The 22,050-nt window shown below is 42.3% G+C and overlaps 1 protein-coding gene across 4 annotated transcripts in view; it reads left to right on the forward strand.

The window, feature by feature from the left end:
• The first annotated feature begins 1,074 nt into the window (after window positions 1-1,074).
• Window positions 1,075-22,050, forward strand: part of PDIA5 (protein disulfide isomerase family A member 5) — a 249,934-nt gene continuing 228,958 nt past the window's right edge. For 2 of the 4 annotated variants that reach the window (XR_008313477.1, XM_053284906.1), the window contains exon 1: window positions 10,325-10,497. Coding sequence is in view for 2 of the 4 variants with exons in the window: in XM_053284906.1 (XP_053140881.1) it covers window positions 10,477-10,497 (21 nt within the window). In the remaining 2 variants the exon portion in view is untranslated. Of the gene's footprint in view, window positions 1,093-2,698; window positions 2,800-10,324; window positions 10,498-22,050 lie in introns of those variants that run through there. The other 2 variants (XM_053284904.1, XM_053284903.1) reach the window with 2 other exon arrangements.

The following is a 22,050-nucleotide window of genomic DNA, read 5'->3' on the forward strand; positions in this document are numbered from 1 at the left end:
TAAAGACCTGTTCCTGAAACCTACATCAGCCCATTACTGCTGGTGATTACAGGGTGGGAGTGAGACAGCTTAATCTGTGTTTCTGTAAAGGTAATTAATACTGCTCATGCCAACAACAGAAGTTTTAACTATTCCTTAGGAAATAGTTACCTTAATGCGCGTCTGCTCTAAGATGGAGACTGCAAGCTTCAAATCCAAAATACATAGTGGGGTGCTTCTTGTAGCCCCAAACAGGCTGTTCTCTTTAATGTACCTTTATGATGTAAACATACTTTTTTGATGTATCTTTATGACATCAGCTGACATTAACAACATCAGAAGTAAAGTGTTCAAAACTGCTCACCTCCTTGCTGCATTCCTGATCCAGATTGGAGCAGCCCTAGTATAAAAGCAAGCACCTAACTAGACAATGACATGTTTAACATCCTGTCTAGTTTGGCCCTATGGAAAGAAAAGAGGCAATGTCTGCTGTGTTTATCAAGCTTGTAAATAAAGACTCAGGATGCAGATATAGAGAAAACCCTCAGCAAAACTAATGGCCCAGTTCACACATAATGGGAAACTGGAGTTGAAGGGGCCTCTGTTTTAATTGCTTAATGTCCAAATGCATGGAACTGTGTTTCAGACCCAAAAGCGACCTGAGATTTCCCTCCCAAAACTCCAGTTTGAATCTTCAGTTTGTAGTGGGTTTCGCCGCTCCTACCTGAGGTTGTAATCTGGCAGCGTTATGTCCAAACAGTACACTGAGCTCTAACCAGAGTTGAGGGAGGAAGTTCCTTCCTCGCTCCAGCTGTGATTGGCTGTGTGGGCTATCCATCAAGACCCAAAAGCGACCCGAGGTTTCCCTCCCAAAACTCCAATTTTAACCTTCAGTTAGTAGTGGGTTTTGTTGCTCCTACATGAGGTTGTAATCTGGCAGCATTACGTCTGAACAGTACACTGAGCTCTAACCAGAGTTGAGGGAGGAAGCTCCTTCCTTGCTCCAGCTGTGATTGGCTGTGTGGGCTGTCCATCCCAGAAGGAAGCCCCCTCTTCTCTGAAGTTTCCTTGACTACAGTAGGAGTCCCACCAGTCATGTCCAAATGGGAACAGGTAACCACGCTGGGAGGGGGAAGACCATGGGTCCATTGGGTCATTCATTATATGCGAATGAATGCAGTGTTTGGAACACAACAGAATAATAGTGCAGGACCTGGGGGGTAAGGAACACAATTCCCATCAGGCAAACATGTTTATTGCAGAAGGAAGTATCTATTACTTTTGGAGACAAGCTCCACTGGGTTGCTGTTATTGCGATGTATATAGCAACATCCACTCCCATGGTGCTTCTCAGAGAATGAAATAACTGGTCCCTGCCCTGAAGAGCTTATAATTCAGATATTAACACAAGGGGAAGAACAGAGGAAGGGGAGGAAAATAGAGGCACGGGTAAGGGGGGGGGAAGAATATTTTCTTATTTCAGTTACACATGCTTAAGCTTTGTTTTACTGAGGATATGATGAATTGTTGCCTAGGGCATCAATTCATGGGGCACATAAACAGTGCCAGAATATAGCACTGCCAATTATTATTTCTCTCCTCTTGCTGTGTTAAGTACTTCTCTGTGGGGTAAGAGTAATACTGCACTCTGCTCCCCAAAGGAGCTGCTCATTGCACCTCAGCCCCCAATAAACAGCTAGTCTCATAAGCTGTGCTCCCTCACTGGAATATGAATTGCCTGCCTCAGCATTCATTCATAAAGTGTCTCAAACTGGATTTGGTTGCTGGTTTAAACCTTTAGAGCCCTAAATGGCTTGGGACCAGGTTACCTTGCCCCATATGTCCCAACCCGGACCTTAAGATCTTCTTGAGAGGCTTCTACTGGGTGCCCCTGCCAGACGAGGTGAGGCAAGTGGCTACTAAGGAGAGGGCCTTTTTGGTGGTTTCACCCTGTTTATGGAATAGCCTCCCCAATGAAGTTCACCTGGCTTCATCACTTTGTTCTTTCAGAAGCCAGGTAAAGACATTTTTGTTAACTCAGGCCTTTTAAATTTGAAAATTTGATCTGATTTTAACTGATTTTTTTAAAAAGATGTGTTTTAAATTGTTTTGTATTGTATTTTCTTCCTTCTCCCCTTTTTTGGTCTGTTATGATTTGATGCGCTATATGTGTTTATCTCATGTTTTAATGTTGCGTTGTAAGCCACCGGGAGAACACTTTGTTATGGGGTGGCAAACAAATAAAGTGTATTATTATAATAGTCTATTCTTGTTTCCAAACTAACAGCAGCACCTTTTCGGCTCTGAAGTGTTAGAGTTGGGGAACTCTCTTCCACTGTATCCTCAAACCAGTGCAGGCTAGTAATTCACTAATCATCTGTGAGGGCTGGTCATTCGACCTGGCAAATTAGCAGGCTATGCTGCTCAAGTTCAAGCTGAGGCTCAGTGTTCCTTCTAACAGGAATTGCCAGATGTTGTTGACTACAGTTCCCATAATCCTCAGCCAAATGCCATTGCAGCTGGGAATGCTGGGAGTTGTAGTCAACAGCATCTAGGAATCCAAATGTTCCCTGTCACAGGGAACAATGCTGGGGCTCCACATTTCTTGGCTGGGAGAATGAGTGGGAGGCAAAGTTAAACGTTGCCTAGGGCACCAAAAACTCTGGGGCTGGCCCTGATTAGTGAATTGTGCCAAAAGCTTCAATATGGTTATTTCCAGGTGAGTGTGTACAGGATCACAGCCTTTGGTGAGCTTCTTGACATCATGGCCATAAAGATGGACTACAGCTTCAATTAGCTTGAGGGAAGGAGACAGCTGAGGTAAGGACAACAAGTGTGTGGATGAAGGTGATCCAGTTGACATAGTCTACCTGGACTTCCAAAAAGCTTTCGACAAAGTTCCTCATCAAAGACTCCTGAGAAAACTTAGCAGTCATGGGATAAGAGGACAAGTACATGTGTGGATTGCTAACTGGTTGAAGGACTAGAAACCAGGAAACCAGGTAGAGATAAATGGAGAGTTTTCACAATGGAGGGAAGTAAGATGTCCCCCAGGGATCTGCACTGGGACCGGTGCTTTTTAATTTATTAATAAATGATTTAGAAGTAGGGGTAAGCAGCAAGGTGGCCAGATTTGCAGATGATACCAAACTCTTTCAGGTAGTGAATTCCAAAACGGATTGTGAGGAGCTCCAGAAGGATCTCTCCAAACTGGGGGAGTGGGTGACAAAATGGCAAATGTGGTTCAATGTTGCCGAATGTACACATTGGGACAAAAACCCCAACTTCAAGTATATGTTGGTGGGATCTGAGCTGTCGGTGACTGAACAGGAGAGGGATCTTGGGGTCGTGGTGGACAGCTCGTTGAAAGTGTCCACTCAATGTGTGGCAGCTGTGAAAAAGGCCAGTTCCGTGCTAGGAATCATTAGGAAGGGGATTGAAAATCAAACTGCTAATATTATCATGCCCTTATACAAAACTATGGTGTGGCCATACCTGAAGTACTGCATACAGTTCTGGTCACTACATTGTTGTAGTGACCAGGGACATTGTAGAACTGGAAAAAGTGCAGAAGAGGGCAACTAAGACGATTAGGGGCCTAGGACATCTTTCTTATGAGGCAAGGCTACAACACCTCGGACTATTTAGTTTAGAAAAAAGATGACTGTGGGGAGACATGATAGAGGTCTCTAAAATCATGCATGGTGTGGAGAAAGTAGACAGAGAAAAATTCTTCTCCCTCTCACATAACACTAGAACCAGGGGTTATCCTATGAAATTGATTGCCAGGAAATTAGGACCAGCAAACGGAAGTATTTTTTCACACATTGCATAATCAGCTTGTGGAATTTTCTGCCACAAGATGTGGTGACAGCCAACAACCTGGATGACTTTAAGAGGGGTTTAGATAACTTTATGGAGGAGAGTTCTATTAACAGCTACTAGTCAGAGGGCTATAGGCCACCTCCAGCCTCAAAGGCAGGATGCCTCTGAGTACCAGTTGCAGGAGAGTAACAGCAGGAGAGAGGGGATGCCCTCAACCCCTGCCTGTAGGCTTCCAGAGGCATCTGGTGGGCCACTGTATGAAACAGGATGTTGGACTAGATGGGCCTTTGGCCTGATCCAGCAGGGCTGTTCTTATGTTCTTATGTTCCCCATCTCTTGCAATTAAAAAAAACAACGCCTGAAAATCCATCTTTTTGCCCAAGCTTTCTCAGCTTCCTACATTTTTTAGGTTTTAATCTCTGGTTTATTTTTAAATTGTTAAATTGTTTTAAGTTTTTTTGTATTTTTAAAAACTTGTTTTATGCTATTGTTAACCTCCCAGAGATGAATGTTTGGGGCGGTGTACAAATTTGATAGATAAATAATTAAACAAACAAAAAAATAAATAATAAAGATGCAAATGAGGGTGGAGACAAAGGCATGTGTCTTAAGTGACTGACAGTGTAATTTGTTGCATGTTTACTCAAAAGATAGTCCCTCTGTGTTCAGTGGTGCTTACTCCCTAGGAAGTGTGTTTAGAATTGCAGGTGATGGGGAGAGAGAGAAGGGTCCACGGTGGAGAGGGGGCGTGGACAAAGTCAGCTGAAAGGCCCCCACTCAGCCATAGTCAGTCTTATGCCCCCTCCATGTCACAAGAGGGGGCATTTTGCCAGTCTATCACTAAAAGACCATGCAGGGGTGTAGCAAGGTTGTAGTGGGCCCAGAGACAAGATTTTAAAATGCCCCCCCCCCACTGAAGCTCAGCTCATGAAGTAAAGAAATCTTAAAAGAGGCTGAATAGTGGTAACAAAAAGCATAGTAAAATTATCTATCTATCTATCTATCTATCTATCTATCTATCTATCTATCTATCTATCTATCTATCTATCTCCTATTTGCCACAATAGAACATCATCCTAAATTTTTTTTAAAAGGTTTTGCAAATTGTGGACGATGCAAGTCATTTAATGGTACTAGAGAAAGACATGCTGTTCTGGTAGCTCCAGGTCTTAACATTCACATCAGTTTTGGAGGATGAATACCACTGAAGGAAGCCTGGGCGGGTGCGTGGCTGGGGGAGTCCTTCCAAGGCAGTGGGCCCCCAGACAACTGTCTCCCCTTGCCCTATTATAGTTACGTCCCTGAGACCATAGCAAACATGCCTTCCATCAAAGTTCGACTCCAAAACAAAAAGCAGAACTTCACTTGTAATAGACTTCTCATGCTTGATATGAGAACAAACGTAAAGAGAGAGAGTGTGCATCCATTTTGAGAAGCAGCTACCAAGAGAAGCTATCAAAAAGAAAAGCAATGTGTCCGCTTGGATTGATCCTGGGCTGTGATTCAACAAAGCTGCCTTTTGCATTGATTTGCTGAATAGCTTTGGCAAGTTGTTGTCGTCTCTCCACTTTCCAACCCGCAAAAGGATTATAATAACAATTATATCCTATCTGAATCATTTTTGAAATATCTGGATGAGAATTACTGTTTGAGAGTAGGTACTTATACACTAGGAAACTGTCATAACATGATGTGATTTTGTTCCCCATTACAGATACAGCTTTCCTAAATTTCAGTGTAAAGTAAACCACTTTTGTGTTGAAAGGTGCTCTCTCTCTCTTTGTGTCCTTTCACTATTTCAGGGAGCCTTTCTTCTCTCCGCTCAGATAAAAGCCATCCTGCTGACCTAGCTTGGCAAAATTTTCATACTGAGGTTGCTTTTGCATTCTTTAAGAGCAGTGACTGTGCTATAGAGCATCTGAAGATGTAAGCGGTTTTTGACACAAAGGAATCAAATAAGAGTTCTGATAATAATTGAAGGCTCAGAAATCCAAGTTAAATGGGAAGAGTTGCACATAGACTAGGATAATTGTGTCTATGTAATCTAAGTGGAAACCCATTTAAGAGTGGCAGGGAGTTACCAGGTGATTCCTTTGCTGGTTTGTGAAAAATGATGTGTTTGGGAGGATGGTGGGGAATTTCTCTGCTTGTGTTTCCAGTATTATATCTTGGGCCGTGGTTAGTGGAAGTGTGTATTATTTTAATTTTCCTGTGTGTGCATCCATGTGTGTTTGTGTCCTTTGTGTCTCTGTGTCGCTCTGTGTGTGTTTTAATGAGCACCAGTTGCTGTAATCTGCTAACTGGCTCTACTATCCAAACAAGGATTATGAAGGAGAATTTGCTATACGCACAGATGAGGTTGCATGTGGTATTTTATGCTCAAACAGCTTATGTTTTTAAGGATTATGTTGTGGATGATGCCAGTTTTCTTTGGGATGGTTCAGGTGCTACCTGGGGCTGTTTTTTTTTAAACTTGCTGTGGTCCAGCCAGCATCTCTATTTCAATTTGTGTGATGGGGATAATATGTCAGATGGAAGCACGTGGACTTTCGTTCTAGCAACCTCCATGTCCGGCTACACATCCCTGTTTCTTCTTCCCAGTCTGGCTAGGCTTATTGGGACCAGCCTCAGAGCATGGACAGGGAGGGGGTTGAGCGCCACCCTGTGCCTCCTCTGTCCCAGGCTGCTTGTTCCTTGTGTCTGCCCCTCTCCGCTGCCCCCCCGCCCACGCTCTCCACCAGCCTCCTTCTCATTCCTGGCCGGCTCCTTATATGCCTCCTCACAGGCTATGCATTGCCCACCCCCAATTATGGGGCCAATGCCCCTCTTTATTACCTGTAACTGATTATCGCTTACAGCTGTTGCCAAAGCTTCTCCCCATTCTCCTTCCTCCTGCTCAGACCCCCACCCTTCGGGAGGCATGCTGCAGATGTTATCCGCACATGCCTCCCCTTGGGTCTTATCAGGGCTTTGCTCTTCCTCCACTGGAGCTGAGTCCTTGTCTGTTGGCAGTCTTTCCTTTGTCCCTCCCCGGCTGCCACCAGTCCCTGTCGCCTTGGGCCCTCTCACTACTCCTTCCTCGGAGGTAAGGACAGCTGGCCTCCCTGGACACTCCACCATCTCCAAGTTTCCAAAGTGCTAAGATTTGTGAGCTATCATGGCTCAAATGTTATGATCCTCATGCAAACAGAGATAGCAGGGGGACTCTCGCATATGTTAAAAAAAACAAAACAGTCTAAAGTAAAATTAGAACCAGCTTTTGTGATGTCACGCAAAGCATAGCAGATTTTTCAGTCACCTTTTTGACTTCCTGAAGACTATTTGGGTGCAGGTTAAGAACTTGCTTATTATCTGATTCTGCAGTGGCCAATTAGGGTACATTATAAACTCAATTACTTCCCTGGGCATTAGCATTCCTACCAAGGTCTACTGGCCAAGCTAGACAGAAAACTTGCTTTCTGCATGCAGATGATTTGGGAAATGTAACAATTAGTTATCTGGGATGTGATAATCACTCAAATATAATGATCAAAATGAAGGTTACACAAATTGATTCAGGACTGATTGCGCTTCATTTGTTTACTTGAGGTTTTGAGCGGTTCCCAATACACAATCAAAGCTGGCGTGAAGTCTTTTCTCAGTAGAACTTTTATCAGTTCTGAATGTGTGTGGGTTCAGCTTCCTTTTCAAAGCTGCTAGAAAAAGCGGCAGAGAGCGACAACTATATTGATATTGAACAATGGCTTAGCAAGGCTGAAGTGGGCTTTGGGAGTAGAAGTTTTTGCTGCAGAATAATCATATGAACATGGTAGGAAAAAAACATTATTGGCATCCCCTTTCTTTCATAGGAATGTAGAAAGCTGCCTTATACTGAGTCAGACCATTGGTCCATGTAGCTCAGTATTGTCTACCCAGACTAGCAGCGGCTTCTCCAAAATTGCAGGCAGGAGTCTCTCTCAGCCCTACCTTGGAGATGCTAGGGAAGGAACCTGGAATCTTCTGCATGCAAGCAGGCAGGTACTCTTTCCTCCTTTACGGACCCAGACATTTGTCCCCCCGCCTTGTTCAGTTATAACTACACCCCTGTCTGGAAGCTACTGGGAATACATATACTATACATGTGAGCCATGTTTAGCATTCAATACATAATTAACTTGTACCCACATTGTACCTGTACCATGTTTCTCTTGGTAGTATACATCTCTTAATGGCCTCAGACCAACATGTCTAAGACAATGTCTTTCTCTCTGTGCAACATAATTGTATCCAACACTACAATCCTAAGTACATTGATTTGGGAACTAAATCTTATTTAGGGCTTATTTCTGAATTAACACGCTTAGGCCTGTGTATCAAAGCAATCCTAGGCATAACGCAGCCTGATGTTTATTTGGAAGTAAGTCCAGTGGATATAAGTTCGCTATATTTCTAAATAAGTATGCTTAAGATTGCAGCCTCACTGCAGTGAATTCATGTACACGATTCACACAAAAACATGCACATGTGTACAAATGCCTATATGGACATATAGCATAATGTCTGAATAGGGCTATAGTGACTGGGTAATTGCATGGGTAGGGTTGGAACAGACCAAATGTATAATCCCATTCAATCCACTTCCTTTGGACAAGGCATTCCTAAAGCATCCCAATTTCTGCTTGTTCAGCCTTTTCTTAAGCACCTTCAGGCCTGAAAGCTTTGCATGAAGTTTAAAGGGAGTGGGCTGACTATGGACCTGGGATACACGATGTTTTGTGGAAAACGAAATGGCTGTTTTGTGATTCAGGAAGGGGGCATAGCTCTGTGGCACAGTGTATGCTTTATACATATACATTTTCTGGCTTAATTGTTATTTTATTTATTGATTTGATTTGATTTGATTTGATTTATATACCATCCTTCCAAAAATGGCTCAGAGCAGTTTACATCAAAACAAAAACAATTAAAATCAATTAACAAAATCAAAACTAAATTAAACAATTAAAATCACTTAAACATTAAAATCATTAACATTAAAACCATTTAAAACCAACATTAAACATTTAAAACCATGAATCTAATTAAAAGCCTGGGTGAATAAATTTGTCTTCAGTGCGTTTCACAAAATTGCCAGAGATGGGGAGACTTATTTCAGCAGGGAGCACAGCACATTCCAAAGTCCAGGGACAGCAAAAGAGTAGGCCCATCCCCGAGTAGCTGCCAAATGAGTTGTTGGCAACCACAGATGAACCTCTTCTGGTGGTGCTCATGGTGAAGAGTGAACATTACCCGCGAAAGGATTTCAGCTGGGAAAGACCTCTACTTGAGACCTCAGAGAGCTGCTGCCATTCAGAGAAGACAGTATTCAGCTTAATGAACAGTTGGTCTGGCAAAGTGTAAGGCAGCTCCTTAAATCATGTTGAAGTTTTTAGGGGAATCTGTTCAATGGGATATATGGAATAGTGAGGTTTTATAGATCTATGGTATTTTATTGAATGATGGGATGCCTGTCCTATGAGATTTTGTGGTGTGTGACAGTGTCTGTTTTATGGCACTTTGGTATCTGTTCGGCTTTGTTTGAATGTAATAGAGCTGTGGGGTACCTCTTTCCTAAGGTTCAGTGAGAGGCTATATAATCGTTCTGTGTGACTATATGATTGTTAAACTGCCTCATGAATGTGTGAGAGGCATGCTATTTTTGGTTTGATAAAGGTGTTTTTGCAAACAAATCTGTAAGGGTTCCAGTTTATGAAGTCGTGCCTACAGTGTAGACATGCCAAATTGCAAGGTTTACATAAGACAGTTCAGGTAATTTAATAAATGGAATGTGGTGATGGCCACTAGCTTGGATGGCTTTAAAAGGGGCTTAGACAAATTCATAAAGGGCAGGTCTATCTGGCTTGTAGTCTGGTGGTTATGGGCCACCTCCAGCCTCAGAGGCCTGATGCCTATACCAGTTGCAGCTGGGGAGCAACAGCATGCCCTCACCTCTTGCCTGTGGGCTCCCCAGAAGCATCTGGTGGGCCATGTGTGAAACAGAATGGGGGACTAGATAGACCTTCGGCCTGATCCAGATGGGCTTTTCTCGCATAACTTCTAACATGGTGAAAATAAATTACCTACCAGCAAACTGCTTTGGGGATATTTTATATTTCTTCATAATTTTTAAAGGGATATGTCCATAGATGAGACAACAGACAGTGCGCATGGTTGTTTATTAACAGAACATGGGGGAACACCTAAATCTTCCGTCCTCGATGACATCGGATATTAATGACAAGCGGCTGAAGTGAGATTTGAATCATCCATTTCCCAGCGAATTCCTCACGCTCTTAGCCACCACATTTCTACGGAGTGCCTATTTTCTCCCCACGCATGCAAACGGGTGACGAATGTACAGAGAGTGTACAGGCGTTCTAATTCTGTTGCCACCTGTTTCTTCGCCCTACACCTACGGGTAGCCCACGCCGGGGGAGACTACAACCCCCAGAATGCATCTCGCCTCTCACTACTGAGCTCGAGTATAGCAGGATTTTCCCCATGGATTGCGCATGCCTAGCCAGACGTGGCAGAAGCAGCAGCAGTAGCGGCGGCTTGTTCTTTCAGCACGAGCGGGAGCCGGAGCTGGTTAGCTGATAGCCGCGGCTGGGCACAGCTTTTTGGGAGGAGAGGACTAAGTGCTTGGCAGGGAGAATGCTGCTGTTTGCCCTCTTGGTAAGTGCTGACTCGGGGAAGGGGTCTCTTTCGGTGGGCGTTTCCTGAAGCAAGGGGAGGGGGCGAGTTGTCCTGGGGCATATTTGGCTTGGCACTGGTGGCGGGCTGGCTCTGAGGGGAGCCTGGGTGTGTGCCCCCAGCTTGGCTGTCAAAGAGAAGCCGCAGGAACAAGTTGCCGAGGAAGCCCTGGCGCTAGCAGAAGTTAAAAACTTCTTTGGCCTCCTGAAGGAGACGCGACCGAGCGAGAGGCTATCACCCTGGAGGAACTGCTGCTTGCAAAGGCTGGCGCTGCTGCCTTGGAGCCTGCTCGACTTGCAAGCACCCGTTGCCCGGTTGTTTGGCGAGTTGGAGGGAGCCTTGCTGCTCCAGGGCGAGTTGCAGCTTGCTAGATACACCTCTGTGCTCCGTTAACGCACGGCTCTTCTCGCTCTGGAACGAATTGCTACCGATCCGCTGTATGCTACGCTGGTTCTTCTGGGAGGGTTATACAATATATCCTCTAGAGTGGCACTGTTAAATTCTTTCCTTGTGGTAGTTCAATAGGTTTACACCTCTTGAGCACTTACAGCATCCTTTGCTGTGTGGGGAAAAAGAGAACGAGTGACAGAAACATGGTTAAAAAAAGATTATGGCCGTCCAAACTGTAAGCTCTAGACAAAATTTTGTGCATAGTGCAAATGCCCTCCCCCCTTTCTCTCTCTCTCTCTTTTTAAAATTAAAGATAGAATGTCATAGGAATGAAGTGAAAGCATTGTGCTGGATGCAAGCTGTGCTGTAATATTGCAAGGGTAGTTAAAACCTACATGTTCACCCTAAGTAAGTTTTACTGAGTTGAGCAAGGTTTATTTCCTTGTAGGCATGAAAAGGAATACAAGACTTGATTTTGATGAAAAAGAGAACTTCTTTAGACTTTTGGGGAGAGGTGACTAGAGAGTGTATGCTGTAAGGCAGTGTAGACATATTTCTCCTTGAGAGATGAAGTGAGGGAAAGAATGGAGAGTTGATACTTGAGGTTCACATGGGTGCTTGGATTCCTCTGACCTTGTTAGCAATCCAGTGCTCTTCTAGCAGCTTTTCACTTCCTCTGTTTTTCTTATCTTCTCGCTACCTCTGTTCTCAAACAGGAAGATTTTTTTTGTGTGTGTTGCATTTCCGCTGCAATTTTATGAATTTCCCTTTTGCTCTCTCTTTACTCTAAAATGCCTATTGTGATATCAGTGAGCAAATTTGTATTGTGATTCTCTTTATTTAGCAGAGGGAGAGTAACTGGCCCTATCCACCCCAGCACAGTACCTCCAGTGACTGTTGCTGGTGTCTATCTTATGTTTCTTTTAGATTGTGAGCCTTTTGGGGACAGGGATCCATCTTATTTCTTTATTATTTCTCTGTGTAAACCGCCCTGAGCCGTTTTTGGAAGGGTGGTCTAGAAATTGAATTATTATTATTATTATTAAATATAATAAATATACTAAATATTATAATAATATTGCCCACCAGTTAAGAAAATGCCCCAATCCTTTCCATTTTTAATGTTTGCAGTGCACTAATATCCATATTAGACTGATTTTCCCCCTTCAGTAAATAAATAATAAAACTCAGCTTTCATTCTTGGAAAAATGTAGTTTACAGTTGTTTATAGGACATCTGATTGGATGGCATTAAAATCATAAGTGGTTCTAGTGAAAAATTTCGGGCCCCCACCTTCGCTTCCTGCTCCTTAGAGATCTCTGTATGCATAGCTACACTTTGCACAATAGATTTATATCTCTGAGTTCTCATTGAAGGTGTTGGTAAGAAATGAGCAAATCTTGAAGTTCTGGGTGCTGCGTGGAAAAGCTACATGACAGCACATTTAGAAATTTCGAGGTACAGTATAATTTAAATGCAAAGAGTACTGCAAACTGTTTAATAATGCTAGCTGTTAAAGTGGAGCTTTTTTCCCTTCGTGGTGGGGGGAAAAGCTTTTAAAACTCTCTCTTAATTGATTCTTTAAAGAGCTTAACATGAATAAGTCAGAAGGTTGTTGAACATGAATGCTTTCATGAATACTTCTCTCTAACTTATCTGGGTGGAATTAGACTTGCTTCTGTCACTTGACAAGTAAATTGTGTGTGTGTGTGTGTCAGAAAATTAAGAGGTTACTAAGTAAACTTCTAATTTTCTGACAGACAATCAATCAGAATGGCACTTGTACATTGGAATGTCACAATAGCAGTGTGTTAGTTTGCCCACAGCAAACAAAATTGATAATTGTTCCTGTTCCTGCCCTGATCTCCAGCCCCCACCCATGCATGACAAAAGTGCAATGCAGAACTTGCCAGCCCTGAAAAAGAGAGTTGGTTGGCTGCTCTTCATTGAATTCTTGCCTCTAGCACAGGCCTCCTATCCGTTGACTTGGAAGGAAAAACAAAAACCCATGCAAAAAGCCCTAATATATTCCTAATGTGTGCAGCCAGCTATATGGTGCCAACATGCTGTGTCCCTGAAGCAAAAAGGCAACCAATGTCTGCTTTAATTTTATAAATGTCATCATATTACTTGATTCTATACAGCACTATGTGGAAATTAGACTCAATTTATCACAAACAGCTGGTGAGGTGACAAACTTCTATAAGAACTGTGCTACTTCAAACTGCAGATGTGGGCCCACATGATGGAACACTTGCCCACAATATAGGGGTCATATAAAACAGACACATTGGGGAAAAGGCTTAAGCTGGAACTTGTCACCTGGCATCTAGTTTTCTATGAGGAGGGAATGTTTTTTCATGGAGGAGAGGGGAGTCCAGGCTGTCTCATTGGCTGTCTCATTTGCTGATGTGACGGCTAAGCAGTTGAGAGAAGAGAGGCTGGAGCCACTTCCAATGTTATTTTATTGAGATAATTTAAGACCTCTGTGCAAAAGTCAATAGGAAAGGTTGTGCAAGTGTTGATTTCATGCTGAAGGAGCACATTCTTCCCATCAGCTTCCAGAGTTTTACTAAAGGTCTTCAAGGTTTGTGTGTTTTCATGATGTTTGTTACTATCAGTTACCTTGAAGGAGATAATATGATGGCTTCAAGCACTGCTGTGGAGCTGGTACTAGAGCTTGCCGGTTAAATACATGGATCTAACGTTAGGGATGTGCAGGTGCAGGCAGGGAGCAGTTCCTTTAAGGAGCAGGTAAGAACCTTACCTATTCCATCGCCGCCTTGCCACTTCTCCAGGTGCAGCGTTCGCTTGAGCAAAGGCCACTCGCAGCTGTGGTGCTGTTCCCTGCAGGCTGTGTGCAGCGTCACACCACACGCAGCCTGCAGGGTACAGCGCCACAGCTGCACGTGGCCTTAGTTTGAGTGAGTGTCGTGCCTGGAAAAGCGGTGGGACGGCAGCGGAGCATGTAAGGACCTGCTTACTGCTCCTTAAGGGAACCACTTCCTGCCCTGCCAAGCTGATTTGGCTGTGGGCGCCCAAGCCGGTATGGTGCTTCCCAAAGGAGATGCCGAACGGGCTCATGCACATCCCTATCTAACATTGCCTGGACAATATCTAGGAGATATTCCAAGGTGACTCATAGGCTCTTGGTGGCATTGCTGCAGCTGGATCCCACTGCTCATCCTCCTTGCTGCTTCCTGAATTTCGTGTGTGTGTGTGTGTGTGTGTGTGTGTGTGTGTGTGTGTGAAGATGGATTTTTCTGATACTAAATCTCGGGTGCAGCCCACAAGGTTGTACCACGTACAGGCTGTCCTGCTTGGGCCATGGTAGAGTTGAGCCCAAGACTTTGATTTTACAAGTAAATGTAGATTTGTTCTGTTGAGCCGAATCTCTTGTTACCCAGCTAGATCTCTAGCTTTTGTTTTGCTCTTCCTGTCACAGGGGAATAGGATTAATCTAGGCTCCTGGTCCCTTGCAGCAGCAAGGACTGGCAGAAAGAAATGAGGGGCACAGTAAATGTGTGAGATGTTTAATGGTGCTGTGCTGTTTTTCTGATAAAAGTCCTTCTCTGTCTTCTGTGTCACTTAGATGTTCTGCAGTAATGGCTACCATACCGTCATCCCTACTGTTATCCAAGGCATTCTGTGTTTTAAATGCCTGCCTGGCTACACAGTTCTAAAGGATAGTGCTGTATTCTGAAAGAAGATGAATAAATATTCTGTCCCACTATTAACATCTGTAATAGATCCTCCTGCTTGAAAGGAAACATCTTTTTAACCTTCTCTGGTAGAAAATGCCTATCGTGGCTTTTTGTAGTTTATAGGATCAGTTCTCCAGTTCACAGTTGTTGTTGTCCTTCTCAAAACCTTTTTATTGTAGTCATGTCCTTTCTGAAATGAGGTGAATATGCCATTCTAAAATGAAATTGGTGGTGCCTTTGTAGTTTATTCATACCGTTTTCAAATCTTGTACGGCCCTGTGTTTCCTTTGCATTCTCATGCTGTGCACCTGTTAATTCATATCTTTTTTCAATAGTGTGTGCAATAAAGTATTCTCATTTGTATGGTTTGGGACTTGAAAGTACTTTAAAAACAAACCCCTATGTCCTGCTTTTATAAGGGGCTTTCAAAGTGGTTTATAAAAGATCTAACAAAGTCTAATATCAGGAACATAGAACCATCTTTGTTCCAATAAGGGACAGGGAATTTTGTAAAACGCTTTGAGAACTTTTTGTTGTTGAAAACTGGTGTATAAATATTGATGATAGTAACATGTGTTTCTTATGGTTTCGTTCTTTGGTCTTCCCTGGCCACTATTTGTTGTTTCTCTTTGGTCGCTGACTAGTAGCTCCTAATGAGAACTGCTAAGGCAAAGGAGTTGGGCTGAACCTCTGGAACTCTCTTAGCCCTTGATGGAAGCGAATCTTCTTCATATTAGCTTGGCATCACTTTGGAACATTCTACTTATGTCCATGCATTCTCTGAACGCCTGTGGAGATAACTGAATGAATATGGGTTGGGTGTAGTATTAAGTACATGCAACTCTTTTTCTGCAGGATCTGATTGTTAAATCTTCGATTTAGGAATCTGCCTGGAAGGAGCCTCTACCACCACTGCCCCACTGCTGGTGACACTGGAAAAGCTTGCAATTTAAAAAACCATTCAATCTGGCAAGGCTCAAGTTTAATCACAAGTAGCAATGTGTTCAAAGAGTTGATCTGCGGCTACACCATCACCACAGAGTGACTTGCAGCACAATCCTATGCATATCCTATACTCTGAAGTAAGTCCCACTATATTTTGTGGGGCTTACTCTTGGGTAAATGTGTATAGGGTATGAATATTCTGTGTCTCACACTCACACACACACTCCCCCCCCCCACACACACCTCACACAGACACTTACTTACTTAACTTCCCTCATACATATGAGCTTCTCGGTTTTAGGTTTTGTTTTGTTTTCATTATATGAAACTGTTGGTAGGAAGGTTGCACATGTCTGATTGGGGAAAGTGGTAATAGTGTGTTCTTGACTTGAGGTAAGGTAATTCTATATATAAAGAAGCTTCACATGCCTGCTACTTTTCTCCATGCAAAATATTTAACCCCTGAATCCCAGGTTGCTCAAAACCTGATTTTTCAGAGCCTTGAATACTTACAGCTCCCAGTGACTTGCATTATTGCTGTGTCTTCTCAACACCCTTGGGAATCAGACTCTGAAGTTATCTCATACTGGACATGCGAAACTGGAGGCTGCCTTCTGCCAATTAAGCCCTCAGCTATTTGTCCAGTGTAGCAAAGAAAATGAAGATTTGAGGGAGAAAAAAGCGGCTGCCTGATTCTTGGCTTCTTTAAAAACCAATAACCAAAAAACCAACAATGTACTGAAGTAGAACCCAACAGTAATGAATTTTTCAGGAAAGGAGCTGCTTTGTTTTTGAGATGTTTATTCAGAAGTTTTTAATGGAGCTTTGCTGAGAATGACAATGGGCAATGTCCTGATTGTGGCAAAGCTGGCTTAGTATAATTTCTTAAAAATATCCTCTTGGTTTAAGATTTTGTGCCAATGTTTCATTGCTCAATGTAAGTAGAATCTGGAAGTCTCTAAGAGGAGACTGAAAGGCCCGATTCAGATGTAACAGATAACCGCAGTTAAACATGCCCAACCAAGGCTGTAATGCGTGGAACCATGGTTACGGGCTGAAAGTGACATCCAGTTTGCCTTGCCAAACTCCAGTTTGAACCTTCGGTTATCTCTAAGGTTTGCCGCTGAAGTGTTACGTCCGACTTCTGGCGCAGCTATAACTGTGGTTTTGCACTGATTTTCAAACCGAAACAATAGTGGTGGCAGCAGAGGACCACCCGAGGATGTGGCTGCTGGTGACTTTTGTCTAGGGATATCCTTGCAATACAAAAGAGTTGAACCAAATGGCTCTTGGAGTATCTTTCAACTCTAATTCATCATCTTCCCCTCTCATAGTTTCCGTGCACTCATTTCAATAGACCTTGTATATTATTAATCTACTAGCTGATCAGTTGAAGTATGACCTTCATTGGCTCACTTCCTGAGGAAGTGTGGTGTTCACTTTAGTTCTTATATCTGAGGTTATTCTGTGCTCTTGCTAAATTTATTTCACCTGGTTGCTTTCTCTGTCAGAAAGAGAGAGAAGGATTTTTCCTTGGTCCTACAGGCCAATCGCCGAAGATAAATAGTGAAGCAAAGTGTGGAAACTCCATAGTGACATACAAGAGACCACACCATTTTTGCTCTAGCCTCACTGAAGGTATGAAAGCAACTGAGTGGCAGAAACCTGAAGAAAAGTGGCATGATACAATCCCAGCTGATGTTAACTTTAAAACAAAACAAAACGCCTCAGGAGGCAGGTCAGCATTCTTGGCTCACAAAATTCCTTACCTCTGTAACAGATGGATTCACACAGTCATTTTGAAGTGCTAGCTTATGCAATGAAGCTCCCATTCCCCCGCCCCCCTTGTGACAAGCTGTGCTCTGATATGGACATGGCATGTATACCAGGAGGAGGTGAGCTGCCTCTGTCAGAGATTTTCTAGATGGAAATCTGTGAAGTTGGTCTGTTTGAAATATGTCAGACCAGTCACACTTTTTTAATGGCTGTCAGCCACCATTTCAAAATAGGTATGCATATCTATCCATAAACGGTTAGCATTCTGAAAACTGATATGGAAGCAGGCCTGAGCACAGAGAATGGTAGTGTCTGCTAAGATTCAAGTCAGAAAACCCAAGTGAATGCAAGGAGGAGAGGTTCTTGCCTGTAGGAATCCAAGTTCTTAATTACCAATTCCACTGAAAGAAGAATTATGTCTTGAATCTGAATTTTCATACAAGCAAGTCAATGTCATTGACTGGAACTTGATTTCAGCTGGTTTAGTATTTCCAACTGATTAGTTTGTAATAATATTATAGTAACTCTATACAGAGGATATATGGAGAATAGCTAATGAACACATTTTTCTTAATTAAAAAGAAATTTAAGCAAAAACATGGTTAGGGAAACCTTAAACTACACTAAATACTAGCAATGCCCTTTTTTACTAGGATTAAAATTTGGGTTAAAAATCACATTATTAATCAGTGTTAAACACACAAACCAATTAGTGATTTCCATGCTGAGTAGTAGCTTGGTAAATCAATGGATTGTTAAGACACTGTGATAACAAATTATTGTAGACTTGCTTAGAAATCTCAACTTGATAGGCTGGTAAAACCACAGAGCTGTGGTTTAATTTAGAGAGATTTCCTTTTCCCTCCCTTGTGCACTAACTGGAATTCGTAGATTTTGTTGGTTTTGTACCTGGGGATGTGTATTGGTTTCTGTAAAAGTTGGGCTTCATAAGATGAGTGTATCTTACACCACATATTGTAAGTAGATAACACATTTCTCAGACAGAAAGTTGAGGTATTTATGAGGGTAAAGGTGAATAATCATTTCTGCATATTTGAAAAGCTGCCATAATAGTGATTGTCAAAGAATGAGACATGTACACATTTTTCATGGGTCACCAGATTTCCAGTTGAAGTCCAGGGAGTGAGGCAGATTGACTTGCAAATCCCAGGTAGGCCTAAGAAGGCTAACAGGAAAATGGAACTCTACTAATAGATCCTGTTAGTTTAAAAATGCAATACTAACTATGCTGTTACCATAGTTATTGTCTGTAATTTAAGGGGTATCTATGAGTCTGTGAAGTAGGTCCCTATTTGTCATGTTTTCTACATGGAGCACCAGTCATTCTATTACTGAGGTGGATTTTGAGCTCAGATGTGTCAGGGTTACATTCAGTGTTCCAACCACGCATTTGTGCTAACTCTCAGTGTCATAGATCAGGCCTTGATGAATTTCCTTTGGATTTAGGAGCCAGATAATATACACTAGACAAAATTACCAGACCTAGTGTTGGATATTATGTAGTGGGAGGATAAATGGGCTTCTCTTTATCTCACTTTACAAGTAATATGCTTAGAACTGAAAAAGGTTGCCTAGGACAAGTACAGATGATTAGCTTAGTTAGGCACCATGGTTAAATTTCTTCATGTCTTTGCTCCATCAAGCTTGTCACAGGTACTATTGCAGATAGTTTCTTTTTATGGATTCTGAGGGCTTGCTTACCTATCCGGCAATCCTCAAGTAAACTCATCTGGAGATGTCTTTATGTGAGCACGGGATGGAAATAGTTTACAGGGGCAGTTAAGATTCTCTTGATTGTTGCTTCTTTTTTCATCTTAGGATAAGATACAACACTTTTCTTTAGAAGAAGGAAAGATTTAGGTCAAACATCTAGAAGAATATTTAAGAATAGACAGAAAATTTATCATTTTGGTCTATTAGAAGGAAAATTCACAAGTGAGAGCAGATGCTGCTTAAATCAGGATGAACTAAAAAGCAACAAAGCGTCAAATGGAGAGCTGTCCTATAGAACTCTTCATCAGGCTAGATGGTAAGACAAAAGACGGGAAGGGGGCATGTTGCAAGTGTAGCATCCTGCAGTTCGTAAAATCTAAAGATGGAATTTAGAAGGCTTTATGCAGACTTGGATCTGACTCTGAAGTGGGAGGGATGGCTTCAATATATTCAGGACTGCTTGGGTAAAGGAAGTACAAAAGGCTGTTTTGTAAGACTGTCCTTGAAAATATGAAACCTAGATGTTTATAGACAAGTCTGAAGTGCTTACTTGAAACCCACAGCTGTCTTTCAAGAGGGAGATCAGGAAAAAGCAGCAAAACAAGGTAGACTTGATACTGGAAAGGCAGGAGATAAATTTAGATGTTGCATTAAGCTAAAAGTCATTTGGAATCTAATTGGGTGTTTTTACTCAGTGTTGGAGCGCATTTTATCCTCAAAAGTTGAGTCCCGTCATCCAATGATAACTAGGTAGTGAGCAATTTAACTATGTAAGGAAAAGTATTCTTAATTATCAATAATAGCTCTTAGCATTATCTAAAATGTCAGGAATAGTTTAGAAATGATTGGCACTGCTTAAGACCAGAGATGTTAACTTGGCTTTAGAAGATGCCTTCCAGCTTTACTAGTTTATGATTGTGTGTAACAGTCATAAGCACATTGTGCATATGGCATGGTGAGCAAGGAATACATGAATCTCAACCAATGAAAGGTCTGCTGTGATACTTATTGCCACTCAGATAGTATATCAGCTAAGTCTCCATAGCATTTTGTTATCAGCTACCTCTTGCATTATGCCTTAGAAGTGTGGTGCAATGTTTAGAGCATTGAGTTGGGGTCAGTACAACTTTTTCTTGCCTAAGATGTGGAAGTAGTTGACAGAGGGATGCAGGTTAGATTTCAGAAAGTTATGTACCTACTTACTTTGGAGCCTGTACTTGTGGTTCTCCAAATTGATTGGCATGATGTCAATTTGAGGTCAAAATGGATTCACAAAGTGTGGTTCACGCTTTGCAGTGTGCTCTTTAATATTGCTTTGCTTATATTGTTTACAGAAAAGTAAAGGCTTTTCAGTTCAGTGAGTTAGAGAAGGTTGGGCCCTCTGCAGTATAAACTTACTATTTTATCTGGCAATTTCATAGCATGATCCACATGTGGCAAGTAAGAATACTTTGAACCAGGGAAGTTTTACATACTTGATGCTTTACTACTTTGAGTTTATGATTAGGTGTGACTTAACAGATGACTAACATAAGTAACATCCAGGCTAGGTTTACCATAATACACTGTATGTGGGGTTGCTTTTGAAAAGTGTTGGGAAACTTCAATTGAAGCAGAATACAACAGGTGCTGACTACTCTCACCGTATTATCTCAGAGTTAAAAGATACTTGTTGGCTTCCATTTTGTTTCTGGGACCAAATCATAGTGATAGTTTTGACCTTTAAAGCCCTAGATGACCTGGGGTGGATCTCATTATCCAATATGAATCTGCCTGTCAATTGAAATCATCCTGAGTGTGCTTCTGTATATGTCCCAGCTTTTGGAAGTTGGATGGGTGGCTACTGGAGAGAGGGCCTTTTTGCTGGTGACTTGTGAATCTAGGACTTGCTTTCCAGATGTGTTTGCTGGGAAGCCTCCATTGCTATTTTTTAGGTATCAGGGAGAGTCCATCTATTCTCACAGGTTTTTAGCAGTATTTAGGATATATGCTTTTATTGATTGATTGATTGTATTTATATACCACCCTATATATAAATTTCTGGGTGGTTTTACAATTAGAACATTAGATTATGCAGACAATTTAAAATAACTATCAATAAAACTTTAAAACATTATGAACTAAAAGCCTGATAAAATAGGTGCATTTTCAGATTTGGCTTAAAAATAATCAGAGATGGGGATGCTCTGACTTAATTTGGGAGTGTTTTCCAGTGCCTCAGGGCAACCCTAAAGAAGGCTTTGGGTCGCCACCAAGTGAGCAGGTGGCAACCGGTACCGGACCTCCCCTGATGATCTTAATAGGCAGCAGGGTTCACGAAGGAGGAGTCGTTCGCTTAAATACCCTGGAGCCCAAGCTGTACAGGGCTTTATTGGTAATAACCAACAATTTGTATTTCGCCCGGAAATTAATTGGCAGCTGGTGTAGTTCCTTTGAAACAGGAGTAATATGGTCTGTTTGGGTAGCCCTGGCTACTGCATTGTGCACCCCTTGCAGTTTTCAAACTATGTACAAAGGCAGCCCAACATAGAGTGCGTTGCAATAGTCAAACCTGGATGTTACCAGTGTATGCACCAGTGTTTTAAGGTCGTTAGTCTTGAGAAATGGATGTAGCTGGTGTATCAGCCAAAGCTGATAAAAAGCACTCTTGGCTTCCTGAGATATCAGGAAGATGGGTTCAGAAGTACTCCCAAGCTATGTACCTGATCTTTCACGGAGAGTGTAACCCCATCCAGAACAGGCAGATCCAAACCACTTCCTAAGTGCTGGCCTCCCACAATACAAACATAGGAAGCTGCCATATACTGAGTCAGACTATTGGTCCATCTAGCTTAGTATTGTCTACACAGACTGGCAGTGGCTTTTCCAAGGTTGCAGGCAGGAATCTCTCTCAGCCCTATCTTGGAGATACCAGGGAGGAAATTTGGAACCTAGATGCTCTTCGGTGGCTCCATCCCCTATGGGAATATCTTACAGTACTCACACT

Source organism: Hemicordylus capensis, chromosome 1, assembly GCF_027244095.1.
Source record: "Hemicordylus capensis ecotype Gifberg chromosome 1, rHemCap1.1.pri, whole genome shotgun sequence".
Classification (NCBI taxonomy): domain Eukaryota; kingdom Metazoa; phylum Chordata; class Lepidosauria; order Squamata; family Cordylidae; genus Hemicordylus; species Hemicordylus capensis.